Source organism: Alternaria incomplexa (assembly GCF_024043165.1).
Source record: "Alternaria incomplexa strain BMP 0042 chromosome Unknown scaffold_5, whole genome shotgun sequence".
Lineage (NCBI taxonomy): Eukaryota > Fungi > Ascomycota > Dothideomycetes > Pleosporales > Pleosporaceae > Alternaria > Alternaria incomplexa.
The window spans coordinates 1,767,694-1,783,054 of record NW_026249854.1 but is presented as its reverse complement, the minus strand read 5'-3'; the positions used below and the strand labels follow the sequence as shown (position 1 = coordinate 1,783,054).

Sequence of the window (15,361 nt, the reverse complement as noted above, 5' to 3'; positions counted from 1 at the left end):
GTCATCTTCCAATTCTCTTGTTACTCATGCGAGATCGAGAAGATGACCGGATAGCTGACTATCTCCGCGCAGAGGAAGATGGATACGTTGCACCGAGCGGAATCAAGGAAGTGAAGGGGAAAGGCGTGGAAGTTACAGTGATGGAGGTCAGTGAGGAGTGAAGGCGCATAGATGATTTTGAGAGTCATGTTTTCTTGGGTGTTGCGGCGCTTGGGAGAGGAAGCTGTTACATGGGATGGCTTTGTTTGGATATGTATTTGATACATCGATTTAACCTCTGGTGCTTGAGCATAACAACATAATGTGCACACATTTCGCACCACAGTCTGGAAGCTTGCTGTACACACATTTCACGCTGAAGACTGCTGGATGGAAGAGTCAAGTCTAGATGCCGTGTATTCAAGTACAGCGAAGACTATCTCATGGCTCTAGCCGCGACAATGGCATTGCCTAAGCTCACTCAAGCGCCTTTACCTAGCGCATACCAGTTTACTTCCATGTCCAAAACGCCTGTCATTACAAAAGTGCGATACGCGACGCGTATCTAGTACGAGTTGGCCGTGATGAGAATAAGCTATCAGTGTGCGATTGCACAAAACTCATCTTGTAAAGTTGTGACCGCTGACGTGGAACGCTTTATGTTTTCATCCCAGACCCCACCAACGCCGAGTGGATGCTGTATTGATGCCAGCATCGCGTAAAGAAAAACAAAGGGAACCAAAAGATTCTCAGCTAGCCTGCTTGATCTTGAGATCCATGACATACTGCATCAAGCTGCAGTCGTCACACTTGACAAGCGACTGGAGAGCCTTGACCCTCGTCCGGAGTAGTTGGTTCTCATCTGCCAGGCTCTTCTTGTCCTTCTCCATTTGCTTGATGTAGGCAGTCGCCGAAGCTAGGATGACTGCTTTGCTAGGCTTCGAGGGTGTAGGTAGGTCCTCGATATCAGCGCCGTCGCATGCTCGTTGGCTTTGGAGGGAGGGCACGACACGCTTTAGGGAATCTAGTTGTGTGTTGAGCGATTCTCGGTACTTTCGTTCGACTTGGTTGTGCGGTAGTCGTCGGCGTGGCTTTGTCTTATCATCATCGTTGGCTTGGGGTGATTCTTTGGCGGAGGCGTCTTCTGTCGTCTCGCTCTTCATTCGTTGCCGGTCGTCTGATGGGGATGTGGTTGTGTCTTTGCTTTCTCTCTGTTGGGTTGAGAAGCCGTTTGCTGATGCGTCGCTTTCGGATCGCTTCTTGGGGCGTGGTTGGATCTCCACTATACCGTCTTCGGCAGTGACTTCTTGTGGGTCATTAAGTAGGTTGCTGATACTTGGGAGAGCGTCCTGGTCTGCGAACAAGAAGGGAGCACATCCTCCGCCGCACGTCGATGGATTAGGCGGTGAACCATTTACATCGTGATTGGGGCAAAGTGGGGATGTCCAGCAGGCAGAGAGTATGTCTGGCTTGTTCTTCGTACGTTTCGACGTAGTGTTCGCTGTTGTTGATGTTTGAGTTCTCTCAAGCCCTGGCTTGGTAGTGGTAGATGATCCTTTCGGGCCGTCGGGGAAGGTGAGGTCTTCGACGAAACCGGAATCTAGGTTGTTGGGAAACAAAGATTCATAGGCAGGGTTGGGAAAGGTGTTGGCACGTTGGAACGCTTGCCTCTGAGCTGGCGGCATGTTGGCTGACTGGTCTAAGCCGTTTACGTCTGATGGTGTCTGAGATGTAGAGTTGTTGCCAGCCCCAAGTACAGGCTCGGGTGACGACTCATTGGTTGATCTCCCTCCACCGATGTTGTTGCCAAAGGGCTTGAGGACGTCGAGATCGCCCAGGAAGTAGTCGTTAGGCAGGAATAGCGAGTCGTCAAAGTAAGGATCGCCTGATGTTCCTCCGAGAAGGGAATCGAAATTGGTGACGTCTTCAGGTGAAGAGCCTGACGTGTCGGTGGTGGTCGACTTGGGCATCTGGGAAGTGGGAGGGGCAGACGTTGGTGGTAAAAGATCGGACCATTGGTCGTTCGGTAGGTTGAAACCCTCAGTATTGAGGAATGCGTCCCAATTGAGAGCCATGGTGATAATAGTCCGCGGGTGGGTTGTCGCACGGAAGAGCTCACGCGTTGATCAGGAGATACAATCGCTAAGGTACCCTGGCCAAGCCACACGTGAGACTAGCGGGCGAGGTGCAGGATCAGGGTCGAGCTGGGGTCGAGGTTATAAACGCGGGCACTTCCTTTGTCTTTGTCAAGTTAAAGAGATGCTCGTCGGTACTCAACATGGGTCGATGGTGAAGATGTATCCACGCGTTTGAGAGAAGTTTCTCTAGTTTTTACACGGGAACAAGCGATGGCTTAAGGCGGGTGAGTAAGACCCAAGGAACAGCTTGGCAGTAGTTGCAGGTCAATCCAGGCGAAGTCCACACCGTTTCGTGGTACTCCTCGTACGGGGTTTGATCTACCGACTGGTCAAGGGGTATGAAGATGCAGTATCGAGAGTGGCAGGTGTAAAGGGCAGTCAAAATCCTAGAAAATGTCAGTCGCTCCAACGGGACTTTCGGTACAGCAATTGTGCGGAAGTTGTCCTGTGCCAGGTTCTGCGCTGTTCTAGATTACCAAGGTAGAGGTTGATCAGACCACCAAAGAGTGGCGTGACATTTCCCTGCGCCCCGCTCCATGCCCGGAACCATCCTAGCGATGGCACGCCGTGCGCCTCATTACGAGCTCCTAGCCACAGCAGTATCTTTTTCGCATTATTTTCGGAATGCCTTCGCTCTTGTGCCTGAAGATCATAACAGGGTGACATGGGATGAAAAGAGTGCAGGTGTGTTGAAGACGATGCCATGTTAGAGCGGGAGCCAACGACACTCCCGTTAGCGGCCTCGGCTGCCCCACTAATAGCAGCCGCATCTCAACATGCGCCTATGCTATCAAGACCAAGCCTGTATGCCCTCTCTGTTTGCAGGGGAAGTGAAAGCACGCAAATAGTCTTCGCGAGAGGTTCAAAACTTGTTTGGTGTATCTATTCGAATCGATATAGCGAGAACTATTTCGCCAAGACAAGGAAATGCCGGGCATCTAGAGGTCACCCGTAGACTAAGCTCTACTCCCCTATATCCTGGGACTTTAGTTATCCATGTCCCTAGATTATCACCATCGAATTATTTCCTCTCGTCGGTGTGGTGCTATCATTACGCTTGAGCGGAAGGCCATTGCTCTTCCTAAGACGCATAGTGTCTTGAGTTGAGTATGTTGACCCACTTCTTCATAGTCTCCGCCCGACCGCTCGACCGACCCTGGCATTTTCAAAATTAAAAAGGCAGGTACTGGAGAACCGTTCCTTAGCCGTACGCGGCTGTGGCGCGGATGCTCCCGTGTAGGCGAAGCAACTAGAAACCCGTTGTTGAACCCGTCTCCGCTGCGTCTAAGCCCTGGCTGTGCATCGCTCCGGGCTCTTCGATCTAAGGTCTGGTCCGCCTGTTCGCGGATGTGGTCGCTCTCGATTGCCCAAAGCAGCCTATGCCAAGATCTGGTAGTGATGTGCATCATCTTCAGAAGATTCGAGAGCCTCACGAAGCTTGAACTGTGTGTCTCATTGCCCATTGCAGCAGTTATACCATTAAGACTACCGGAATGGTTGGATCCATCCCTTCGCGGACTTTTCTTCTTGCTGCCCGAGACCCGGGTATTATCGGTCGATGGCACAAGGGACAGTACTCATTGTACCTTGTGAACCACTCGTCGAGGCAATGCGAGTGGAAAGCATGAGAGCAGCGGAGGCCCCGAACCTGCGCATCTTCGGCGAAATCGTCAAGACAGATGGCGCTGTTTTACAGTCAGTCCAGTCCACCCGTCGAATAGGACTTGTCTCGCATACTTACCACAGGGGATCGGATGCTTGCGATAAGTCGGAAGACTTTTCCTTTTGACTTTCGAGCCAATCATAGAAATTTTGTGATTTGATGTGCGTCTCCAGCTCGTCTTGCCGCGTCTTCCAGCGCTTCTCTTTGTGAGTAGATTCATCGCGGACGCATCGTGGGAGAATGAAGCCCCTGCGGCGGTTCCTATCGTCAGCTTAGACATGCATGAGGTCCTCTGACACCAGTGCGGAGACTGACATGATGACCAGCGTAAGAAGTAAAATGATCAAGACCGAGGGCACGATGATCGCGATGACGATCGTACCACTCTTTACACTCGCCGGTGACGTCTCTTCTTCAGTGTTGTTTGACATAATAATAAGACTGGTAGGGTATATCCACACAGAGAGAAGAGAGAAAGCGAAATCTTGAGCGCGCTTCGAGGTGTTGCGTATATGCCGCGGATTGGATTTCCTTTGTCGACCGATTCAAGCTGCGTGCATACCAAGGGTGTCGCAATCACCGACTGCGCGCATGTGGTGACCCCGGAGTAACGGAATGTATGGCTTGAGGACCACGGGATGGGTAGATAGGAAAGCAGTGTTCACGTTCGAGCGCGCAGCTCGGAAGAAGGCGGATTCGCAGAGACAGAGGAAGACCCAACCTTAAAAGTAGCTACATCATCGTCAGATGAAGCCCAAGACTGGCTCTGCAGCTCGATACACCCAATGCGGGCTTGGCCTATCTAACCTTGACGCGTCGCTCCTCTCAGCGTGCTCCATTCCTGAGCCAAGGGCAGAGCTCTTAAAGTTGGCCAACCAGGTTTCATCGGTGTGCTCTTGTGACGCGGGGTCGAGAGCTGAAAGGGCCGACAAACTTTATGGAGGGCAAGGCGCCCGCGTTATAACATGCTGCGCAACCTTATAAACCTCGATCCATGGGAGAACAAGAACTCTTGGGTGGGACGATGGCGCTAGCAGTCGGGCCATGTGAGGGTGTGAAGGATCGGTGCCTCAGGTGGAGACGGAGGGTAGGCGCTAGGACCCACACCACGCCCATCACTTGTGGGGTAGCAGATCTTGTAAACTGGAGTTCTGCTCGCGATAAGCATTTTGTTACCTATTTCTTGGTATAGGCGTCGTGGTCATTCGAGTGCGTGAGTTCCCTTTTGGAGAACCTCGGGAAGGTTTCCTGAGCACGAGCCCTATGCCGAATGTGGCCTAGGGCGTAGCACCAGATAGACGAGTTCGTTCGTAAGCAAGCACGCAAGCAACACGCAAGCCTCATCCGCTACGTATCGTTTCGCCGACGCGCCGCGCAAAGCCACACAGCTAGGCACACAAAGGCCCTGCATTCGAAAGCGAGAAACACGCCCGCTCTCTGGAAGAATATCACATGGTGCCGGACTATCCACAACACAACGCCAGCTGAACATACAGGTGAACTAGTATGTTCCAATGGCCGGATCGAGGATCCGAACGAGCGAATGACATAGCCTCCGTTTAGCCTTGCAAACTTCAGCCGCAAATGCGCATCTTCATCTGGCCTCGCGTCTCTCATTTTGTACACAAACGAGCAAGCTGAAGATATGGCGTTCCTCGGCCGGTCTGGGCTCGTCTTATATCGATCTTGGCGCATCCAGCGGAATGCAGTGGATGTAATACGCTTGGTGTTTGACGCGCAGATTAGGTATATTTGAAGGGATGAACCTTCAATGCCGGATATGTCCAGCAACTCTGGGGTCTATCCAAATTCATCGTTCTCTTTCGGCACACAAACATGCCATATCAATACCAACCACTTCCGATTGTCCAAAACTCGGAGGATGCCTATGTACGATTGCTGGAAGTTCACAGGGGCACTCGAAGTGGCCCCATCACCGGTCGACTGTACACAACATTGTTGTCGGAAGCCCCAAAGTTCTATGCTCTCTCCTACTGCTGGGGCCCTGAGCCACACGAAGCTACCATTCATATTACCAACGCGGCCCCACCTCGTGATCTGGAGAACGACAACACTCTGAAGATACCTAAAACTTTGATCCCTTTGCTATACGAGATCCGTCAATGGGGTTGGCTGAAAGCACGCACCCTGTGGGTCGACAGCGTGTGCTTGAACCAGAAAGACGATGATGAGAAGACCGCACAAGTACCAAAGATGCGACAAATATATATTAAGGCTACTGCTACTGTGAGCTGGCTGGGTTTGGGAGACGAGGGGATAGAAGCAGCTTTCAAATATGCTTCTGGGCTGCATACGACCTTCAGACGAGAGTTGGCGGAACACAAGCACATTGAACTGACGCCGGAAGAAGAGAAAGAGGAAGATGTGCGCGTCAAGGTCAAAGTAGGCGATCCAGCACTTGAGACGTTGCTGAGACTCTTGGATCGGCCTTACTTCGAGCGGTCTTGGATCATGCAGGAAGTCGTTGTTTCTAGCCAGGTGTGGTTCATGTGTGGAAGCGCCAAGATACCTTGGCAATCGCTACAAGCTGCATATTTGTATCTAATGACGAGTCAGCTGTGGTTGTGGGAGTTTTACCAAGGGGCTAGGGTGAGTAACGTCATCCTCATGAAGCTCAGTGAGATGGAATGGGCAAGTGGCGCCGATATCGATTGGCCTGGGACGCTGCTGAGGCACCGAGTATGTCTTGCCAAGAATCCCAAAGACAAGATTTACGCTTTTTACGGCATGAGCTGTAAGAAGGCATTAGGTAAGCTCGGAATCAAGCCAAACTACGACAAAAAGTTCACGACCGACATACTGTACACTCAACTGGCTGCGCGCACGCTTCAAAAGAGGCAAGCAGCAGTCCTCCATGTGCCTCGTCTCACTACCACTTCTAAAGAAGAAAACGACCCAGATTTCAAGCAAATCACACTTCCATCCTGGGTACCGGATTGGCGTTGGACAGAAGCAACACCATTCTCGCTAGTCAGGACCGAAATGCTCGCCGACGATGCCAACACAACGCGCGACTACCATGCTTCGAATGACTCTAGATTCGAACCTCGCTTCGACCTCGAGGCGTACAACTCACCCCAAGGCCAAGTCAACGATTTGAAAGACTTGCCTAAGACTTTGATTCTTTCTGGAGTTGCAGTAGCGAGGGTCACAGAACTCACGCCACGCCGTTGGATAATGCAGAAAGCTCCACTTCGCCAATCCTTGCTTGAACAAGCAAAGTTACTGCAGTTCAACATGCAGCAAATACATGAGTGGGAGGCTCTCTTCCGATCTCATCACATCAGTCAAGTCTACTCTGTGACGGGCGAGTCTGTAACGGAAGCTATGTACGAGACGTTTATGGCCGGCGAGACACAGAATACACCAGAAGCCAAGAGAAGCGCCTGCGCAGCCTTTGAGAAACGCCAGAAATTCTTGCGGCTGTTTCACAAACTGAACATCCATGGCTTCTTGGTTTGCTACAAAATGGTGGTTCTGGTCGAGCGTGTGTTCCGTCGCTTTGGCTGGGTTAATCCTGAAGCGCAGTTCAGGTCCATGGCGGGTCATATTGGTAACCGCAAGGGCGCGCGGATGGTTGCTCTTGGGGACCGCAAAACGACTTATCATGCTCTGGTGCCGAGTATATGTCGGCTTGGAGATCACGTTGTTCTAGTTGGGGGCGTTATGACGCCGCTCGTACTGCGGGAAGGTGAAGGTACGTGGGAGCTCATAGGTGACGCTTACGTTCATGGGATCATGAAGGGTGAGCTTTGGGAGAAGAGCAAGGGAGATCGTCAAGACATGTGGATTGCTTGAAAGGCGAGGTCTTTCGCGCCACTCTCGGAATTCGCGCACGGTCTGCAACATGGAGGTCTTCACATTGTCAATCACTGCCGGATCCACGCTATAGGTACCACCGGCCTGACTCGTCTACCGCGCACTCTGATCCCCACCTGCTTCCACATCTAAAAAGCTCGCATTATCAACACCTGGAACTTCAGTAGAGTCGAACACTTTTTGACATCCTACAATACAGCATGTCTCAATCGAAGATTACGACTTTCGCCAACGAGACATTGGACAAGATCTTCGCCTATCTCGCCGACAAAGATACCTGGCTTGCTCTGATCAAGGGTAAAGTAGCCGCCACGAATAGCTCTCAAGATATCTTGCTAACTTATTACTAGTATCTAGCCTCCATGCTATGCTATGCTTTGCTAACGCAGTACTAAGACATCTTATTATTTGTGCTAACAGCTTAATAGACACACCGCAGCTTCAAAGCATCAGCCCAGCAACTTCTCTACCGCGACATCCAAGTACCTGCGCAACATACTCCAATTCATAATGGACGCTGCTCGATGCTCTTGGCCGCGCTCACAGCCGCCCCGCACCTCGCCGGCTCAGTACAAACGCTACAAATCGATTGCCAGCTCGAAGGCGCGTACCCATATGGCAAACTATCCCTCGAACGAGACGCGATTCGGGAGATTCTCGTCAGACTTGCGAATCTACAGAATTTTACTATCTTTATTCTGGACGATCCGCGATCAACGTTTCAGCAAATGGACGCCTCATCCGAGATTGCTCAAATGTAAGATTACTGACCAAACGTGATTGTCGGCAAGGAGCTAACGTCAAATACAGGCTGAGAGATCACACTACCACACCTATCAGCATAGACTGTCCCGAGCATCACTTAGCCATGTCAACTTGGCTCTTCGGTCTGCCCACCGCCAAAACACTAGTCGTACGAGAGAATATTACGCACGCAGCGCTCGGGTATTGGACCGCGCCCTCCATCCAATGGTTTGACACAGTCAACTTCAAAAATCTCACCTCCATCGACTACAAATGGTGTACATATCCATCAATACACAATGGACGTGCTGCTGTGAAGAAAGCTGGCACTGCTAGTCAACTGAAAAAATTGCGCTTCACATGGTACCTCGACGGCGCGCCCACACTCGGCCTAGATGGCAGCATCGCTAATTTATGGGCGACTCAACAGACGCTACGAGAACTCACTATTTTGCCTGGCATATGCTACGAAGTACCGCAGAGACCTTGGAGCCCAACTAGATTCACCAATTTTACCGCCTTGCGGATTCTGCATGTGCCGGCTTTCGCGTTTTTCGAGGAAATGTCATGCGGTAGCCTGAAAGCAAATCCCAACCGCGCAGGCTTTGAACTCAGGAGCGATATCACGCCTCTCCTACCACCGAATATACGCGAACTAGAAATCTGGTTCAGATACCCATCTGGTATGTTCGCCACGGGTGGCTCGAAAATGCGGCAATTCCAGGAGCTGTCTGAACCGGAGAGGCTGAAGTGGTTTGGTTGGATACTGGCGTTGCTTCAGCTGCGCAGCTTGCGCCGAGTTCGCATGACCGAGAGCCTTTGCGCTCATGACGGAGGAGGTTGTAAGCAGGAGCGTTCCAGCTGGCCGAGTTGCAAGTTCATAATGCCGGAGGTAGTGAGCGAGACTTTCGGTAAGGCAGGGGTGGACCTGGAGATTACGGTGTTGGATAGGGTGGCTGTGTATCATGGGATGCATTAAGATGGTTGGTACTGGGGCTGGATATATGCGCCTTGGGTACTTATGGGGGTATGAGGGATGGCGTGGAGTGTGGCAAAGTTATGTTACTCAGTTATGTTGCTCAAGGACTCGACTGCTCACAGTGGAACGCAGCGATGGCGGTGATAGCACGAAAAGGTGTTCATCAATCAATGTTTGACTACCTAAAATTGTCCATAACAGCGACTTACAATATCAACATCAACCTCTTGACACAAAGTACCTTCCACAAAGCCCGTTGCTGATAGTCACAGTTCCGTCCGGTGTTTCGTCCCGCAGTCCGACATCCGCTCCCTGGGATCTACCATCGCAAGCACCAAAGTCTCGCATCTCGAGGAGACAGAGATTTCGGGAATCAAATACCTGATTTGCGGATCCGATACAGTTAGGTGTGGAAATACAGGCGGCGCAGCAATCATAGGCCGATCCGACAGCGAGAAATTGCGGCATGCCGGGGCTTCCGAAGTAGGCGAAGCCTTTGCCGTTGATACTGGAAATCATATTGTCGGGGCCGCAGGCGGCGTAGTAAGTAGAAGCTGGTTCGGCTACTTCAATCGTTTGGGTGGTGAGGATTGTGGTGGTAGTGGGCTCGATCTGTGTTTGCGTAATGGTTGTGCCGGTGGTAATAGTGATTGTTGTTGATGCGCGAATGGGAGTGAGCGTGACCGTGCTGACCTCAGTTGTAGTAGAAGTGACGGAAGAGGTAGGCGCTGATGTTGTGACAGTACTGGTCATCTTCGCAGTCCGAGTGATGGTCGAAGTACTGATCACCTTCGCGATGCCGACGCAGGCCACTGCTGTGGGGTAGACGGCAGGTGAGAATGTTGGTTCTCTGCCTTTGTTCATGATGATGCGCTGTCCTTGGCCGCGCTCTTCGAGTGCGGCTTCATTAGATGCTACTCCAGGAAGGCTGGCAGATCTTCGCTTCCTATTAGGAAAGGTTGATTGAATGGGCTGGAAATCTGCAGGAGCTCTTATAGTTGTTGTTGCGTCGGTGGTAAGCGTGACTGTGAGAGTGGCGGTGTCTGTTACGCTGATGATGTCCGTGGATGTTGTTAGGACTGTATCGGTAGTCGTGACAGTTTCAGAGAATGTGTCGGTCTCTTGAGTCTGGGTCCTAGTCATTACGCTCGTCGCTGTGGCAGTGACCGTGGCCGTGACTGGTGGAGGAGTGATGACATATGTCGGTGTCGCTGTTGTAAACTTGAAGCCATAGAAGGGGACTGTCAAGATGCGAGAAGAAGTCTTGACGGTAGCAACAGGCTTGAGACCTTGCTTGGTGATGCAAGTAACGTAGGACTTTGTCGTAGTAGTTGCGCTAGCTTCAAACGCTAGCAAAAGAGCACCAGCGACGAGATTAGGTGAGAGATGCATATTTCCACCGTGTAGATATGAGCTTTCCGAAGTACCTGATGGTCCTCTCGTCGCATTTACAGCTCTTATATATGCCTTTGTTCTTCGAGCTCATCGTCCTAGACTCCTCCCCAACTTGGCCAGGCCCCCGGACACAGCGATGCCATACTTTGTCTTTTCATACATAAGAAAATTCGTCCCGAATAGGCTTGAAGAATGAATGCTGCCGCCACCACAGGGCTAGATCTCAAGCGTGGCTTGTCGGCGGTATTTAGACTTGTTTGCCAATCCTCGATGCTGGAGAGCGTCCGGTCACCATTGATTGGCGACACAAGGCTTTGGTGCTGGCGTTTAAGGCCTCGAACTTCGAGAGAGTTCAGTATAGCGCAAATGTAGTGTCTTCCAGACTTGACTGAGTGTAAGTCTGGACCTGAAACGCGGGATCTAGAAGGTAAACTGCAAGCCGTCACAAAATGGTATGCATGCAGGAACGAAAGGCACAGGTACCTAGGTAGACCGTATGGGGTCCGAGGCGCTAGTGTTCATCACGTGATGCGCGGCAGCGCTAAGACGGGGAGCGTTAGCACCGAACGTCCTTTGAGAGGCGGTCGCCGCCGTCGCATACCGAACAGACAGGACACTACACGTCCGCACTCACCCACCCCCTTCACCTCCCCGCGCCTAATCAACCCAGTCGCGATCATGGCCGAGCCGTACGACTACGACGGTATGGAGGACGAGTACGAGGATGAGGAGAACCGCGTCTTGCCCGAGGACTGCTGGGCGGTCATCAGCTCCTTCTTCGACACCAAGGGTCTGGTCTCGCAGCAGCTCGACTCGTACGATGAATTCACGCGCAACACAATCCAGGATATCGTAAAAGAAAACGGCAGCGTCATTCTCGAGCAAAATACGCCCTACAACCCCGATGAGGAGGAGAACCCCATCATCAAGCGCCGCTATGAAATTAAATTCGGGCGCGTCTACCTGGCGCGGCCAACACACACAGAAGGCGACGGCACCACGGTGCAACTTTACCCTCACGAAGCGCGTTTACGGAATCTCACCTACTCCGGTGCCATGTTGGCCGATATCGAGAACCGAATAATGGTCGCCCGCGAGGGACGCGAACCGGAGGAAGGTGATGACGAGGAGATGGAGGGTGGCTACACAGGCGGCCCATCGCAGATCCGGTGGGAGCGTGAAGACATGCCAATGGATGATGGCGCTGCGGCGCGAGTCTTCATCGGAAAGCTTCCTGTCATGTTGCGGTCAGAGCTCTGCCATTTGCGAGCGCAGTCTGACGCGGACCTGTTCGCTCTGAATGAGTGCCCATACGATCAGGGTGGATACTTCGTCATCAACGGAAGTGAGAAGGTACTCATTGCCCAGGAGCGCAGTGCCGCGAACATCGTACAGGTCTTCCGAAAGAAGCAGGGTCCCATTCCATGGATCGCCGAGATTCGAAGTGCAGTCGAAAAGGGCACCCGGTTGATCTCATCATTCAACATCAAGTGGGCGGAGAACTCACTCGCAGGTCCCGGAAAACGTATCCCCGGTCCCTTCGCATACGCTACCCTCCCATACATCAAGGCGGATGTGCCCATGGCCATCGTCTTCCGCGCGCTCGGTATTGTCTCCGACGAGGAGATTCTTAGTCACATCGTTTACGACCGCACCGACACACAAATGCTGGAGCTGTTGAAGCCCAGTATCGAGGAGGGATCCGTTGTTCAGGACCGAGAGACTGCTCTGGACTTCATTGCCAAGCGTGGCGCCAATTCAGGCACGAAGGACAGGCGTCTCAAGTTCGCGAGGGACATTATGCAGCGAGAATTCTTGCCGCATATTTCCCAAAAGGAGGGTCAGGACACGCGCAAGGCCTACTTCTTTGGTTACATGATCCACCGCCTTTTGCAGTGTGTGTTGGGTCGCCGCGACGAGGACGATCGTGACCACTTCGGTAAAAAGCGCCTGGATCTTGCTGGACCTCTGGTCGCCAACTTGTTCCGTATTCTCTTCCTGAAGCTCACCAAAGACGTGTACAAGTACCTCCAACGATGCGTTGAGAACAACCAGGACTTCAACGTTCAGATGGCTGTCAAGGCCAGCATCATCACAAATGGTCTGAAGTACTCTTTGGCAACGGGCAACTGGGGTGACCAGAAGAAGGCCGCTTCCGCCAAGGCTGGTGTGTCCCAGGTGTTGAACCGATACACTTACGCCTCCACATTGTCGCATTTGCGTCGAACGAACACCCCAGTCGGTCGTGACGGCAAGCTAGCCAAGCCGCGACAACTTCACAACTCCCATTGGGGTCTTGTTTGCCCTGCCGAGACTCCTGAAGGACAAGCTTGTGGTCTGGTCAAGAACTTGTCTTTGATGTGCTACGTCAGTGTCGGTAGCGACGCGTCGCCTATCATCGACTTCATGACACAGCGAAACATGCAGCTTCTCGAAGAGTACGACCAAAACCAGAACCCAGATGCGACCAAAGTCTTCGTTAATGGTGTCTGGGTTGGTGTTCACTCCAACGCCCAACAACTTGTCACAGTCGTGCAGGAGCTGCGACGAAACGGAACTCTATCTTACGAGATGAGTTTGATTCGTGACATTCGTGACCGAGAATTCAAGATCTTCACAGATGCCGGCCGTGTCATGAGACCATTGTTCGTTGTTGAGAACGACATTCGGAAACCGAACCGCAACCACCTCATCTTTACCAAGGAGATCAGTAACAAGCTCAAGCAGGAACAGATGGAGACAAGCACGCGACAGGGATGGAGTCAGGATGAGGTCGAGCAAGCCACATACGGCTGGAGAGGTCTTATCCAGGATGGTGTTGTGGAATACCTCGATGCCGAGGAGGAGGAGACTGCCATGATAACATTCTCTCCTGAGGATCTGGAAGAGTGGCGAGAGATGAAGATGGGCCTACCTGCGGCTGAGCGATCTACCGAAGGCGAGCACCGTCTTCGACGTCTCAAGCCACTACCAGACCCACGCATCCACGCCTACACTCATTGCGAGATTCACCCGGCCATGATCCTGGGTATTTGTGCCAGTATCATTCCTTTCCCCGATCACAACCAGTCGCCCCGTAACACCTACCAATCTGCCATGGGTAAACAAGCCATGGGTGTCGCCCTCACCAACTTCGCGCTGCGCATGGAAACCATGATGAACGTCCTATACTACCCCCAGAAGCCTTTGGCTACTACTCGATCGATGGAGTACCTCAAGTTCCGTGAGCTTCCAGCCGGTCAAAATGCTATCGTCGCCATTGCCACATACGGTGGTTACAATCAGGAAGATTCCGTTATCATGAACCAGAGCAGTATCGATCGTGGACTCTTCAGGAGTCTGTTCTACCGTGCGTACACGGAGCAGGAGAAGCGTATCGGTGTCAACGTTCTGGAGCAGTTCGAGAAGCCTACGCGTGCCGATACACTTCGTCTGAAGGGTGGAACATACGACAAGCTCGATGACGATGGTGTCGTTGCGCCTGGTGTGCGTGTGTCCGGTGACGATATCATCATCGGAAAGACCGCGCCCATTGCCACCGACGCTCAGGAGCTCGGCCAGAAGACTACTCTCCACACCAAGCGTGATGTCTCAACACCACTGCGTAGCACCGAGAACGGTATTGTCGACCAAGTACTGTTCACTACCAATACTGAGGGACTGCGCTTCGTCAAGGTCCGTACACGAACGACCAAGGTGCCGCAAATCGGTGACAAGTTCGCTTCTCGTCACGGACAAAAGGGAACCATTGGTATCACTTACCGTCAAGAAGACATGCCGTTCTCCAAGGAAGGCCTCACCCCTGATCTGATCATCAACCCCCACGCCATTCCCTCCCGTATGACAATTGCCCATTTGATCGAGTGTCTACTCTCGAAGGTCGGCGCCATCACCGGACAAGAAGGAGACGCCACCCCCTTCACCGACATCACCGTCGACCAAGTCTCCGGTCTGCTCGAAGACGCCGGCTACCAAAAGCGCGGTTTCGAAATCATGTACAACGGGCACACCGGCAAGAAGATGCGCACGCAGATCTTCCTAGGCCCGACATACTACCAACGTCTCAGGCATATGGTCGACGACAAGATCCACGCTCGTGCGCGCGGTCCCCTTCAGATTCTTACTCGCCAGCCTGTCGAGGGTCGTGCTAGGGACGGTGGCCTTCGTTTCGGCGAGATGGAACGTGATTGCATGATTGCGCACGGCGCCGCCGCCTTCTTGAAAGAACGTCTCTTTACCGTCTCAGACGCGTACACCGTACACGTGTGCGACATCTGCGGTCTGATGAGTCCTATTGCGTAAGTTTCCCCTCTCCCACATCTCCCCCTCCCTAGTAGTCAACTTTTAACTAATTCGACTACCCAGCCAACTCAAAAAGGGCCTCTACGAATGCCGCCCCTGCCACAACAAAACCCGCATCTCCCAAATCCACATCCCCTACGCCGCCAAGCTGCTCTTCCAGGAACTCCTCGCCATGAACATTGCCACCCGCATGTTTACCGATCGCTCTGGATTGAGCGTCCGTGACTAGTCGTTGTCGGACGCTATGGACAGGCTTAGCCTGTCTTCGAAGCAGAAATCTGGTCGAGGGTATTCGTACTTTCGGGTTTTCTCGTAGTCGTG

General features: G+C 52.4%; 4 protein-coding genes across 4 annotated transcripts; 3 read left to right on the top strand and 1 right to left on the bottom strand.

Annotated features, from left to right (window-relative positions):
* Window positions 1-728: 728 nt before the first annotated feature.
* On the bottom strand, window positions 729-2,054 carry J4E90_004502 (uncharacterized protein; the record flags this gene model as incomplete). The annotated part of the gene is made up of 1 exon (XM_051434067.1): window positions 729-2,054. The coding sequence occupies one exon, from the start codon at window positions 2,052-2,054 to the stop codon at window positions 729-731; it is 1,326 nt and encodes a 441-aa protein (XP_051292585.1).
* A 3,562-nt stretch (window positions 2,055-5,616) lies between these two features.
* Window positions 5,617-7,599, top strand: J4E90_004501 (uncharacterized protein; the record flags this gene model as incomplete). Its single annotated transcript, XM_051434066.1, has 1 exon — window positions 5,617-7,599. The coding sequence occupies one exon, from the start codon at window positions 5,617-5,619 to the stop codon at window positions 7,597-7,599; it is 1,983 nt and encodes a 660-aa protein (XP_051292584.1).
* A 221-nt stretch (window positions 7,600-7,820) lies between these two features.
* On the top strand, window positions 7,821-8,381 carry J4E90_004500 (uncharacterized protein; the record flags this gene model as incomplete). Its single annotated transcript, XM_051434065.1, has 2 exons — window positions 7,821-7,917; window positions 8,167-8,381. The coding sequence occupies 2 exons, from the start codon at window positions 7,821-7,823 to the stop codon at window positions 8,379-8,381; spliced, it is 312 nt and encodes a 103-aa protein (XP_051292583.1).
* Window positions 8,382-11,416: 3,035 nt separating this feature from the next.
* RPB2 (DNA-directed RNA polymerase II subunit RPB2) lies at window positions 11,417-15,269 on the top strand (the record flags this gene model as incomplete). Its single annotated transcript, XM_051434064.1, has 2 exons — window positions 11,417-15,036; window positions 15,104-15,269. The coding sequence occupies 2 exons, from the start codon at window positions 11,417-11,419 to the stop codon at window positions 15,267-15,269; spliced, it is 3,786 nt and encodes a 1,261-aa protein (XP_051292582.1).
* Window positions 15,270-15,361: the final 92 nt, after the last annotated feature.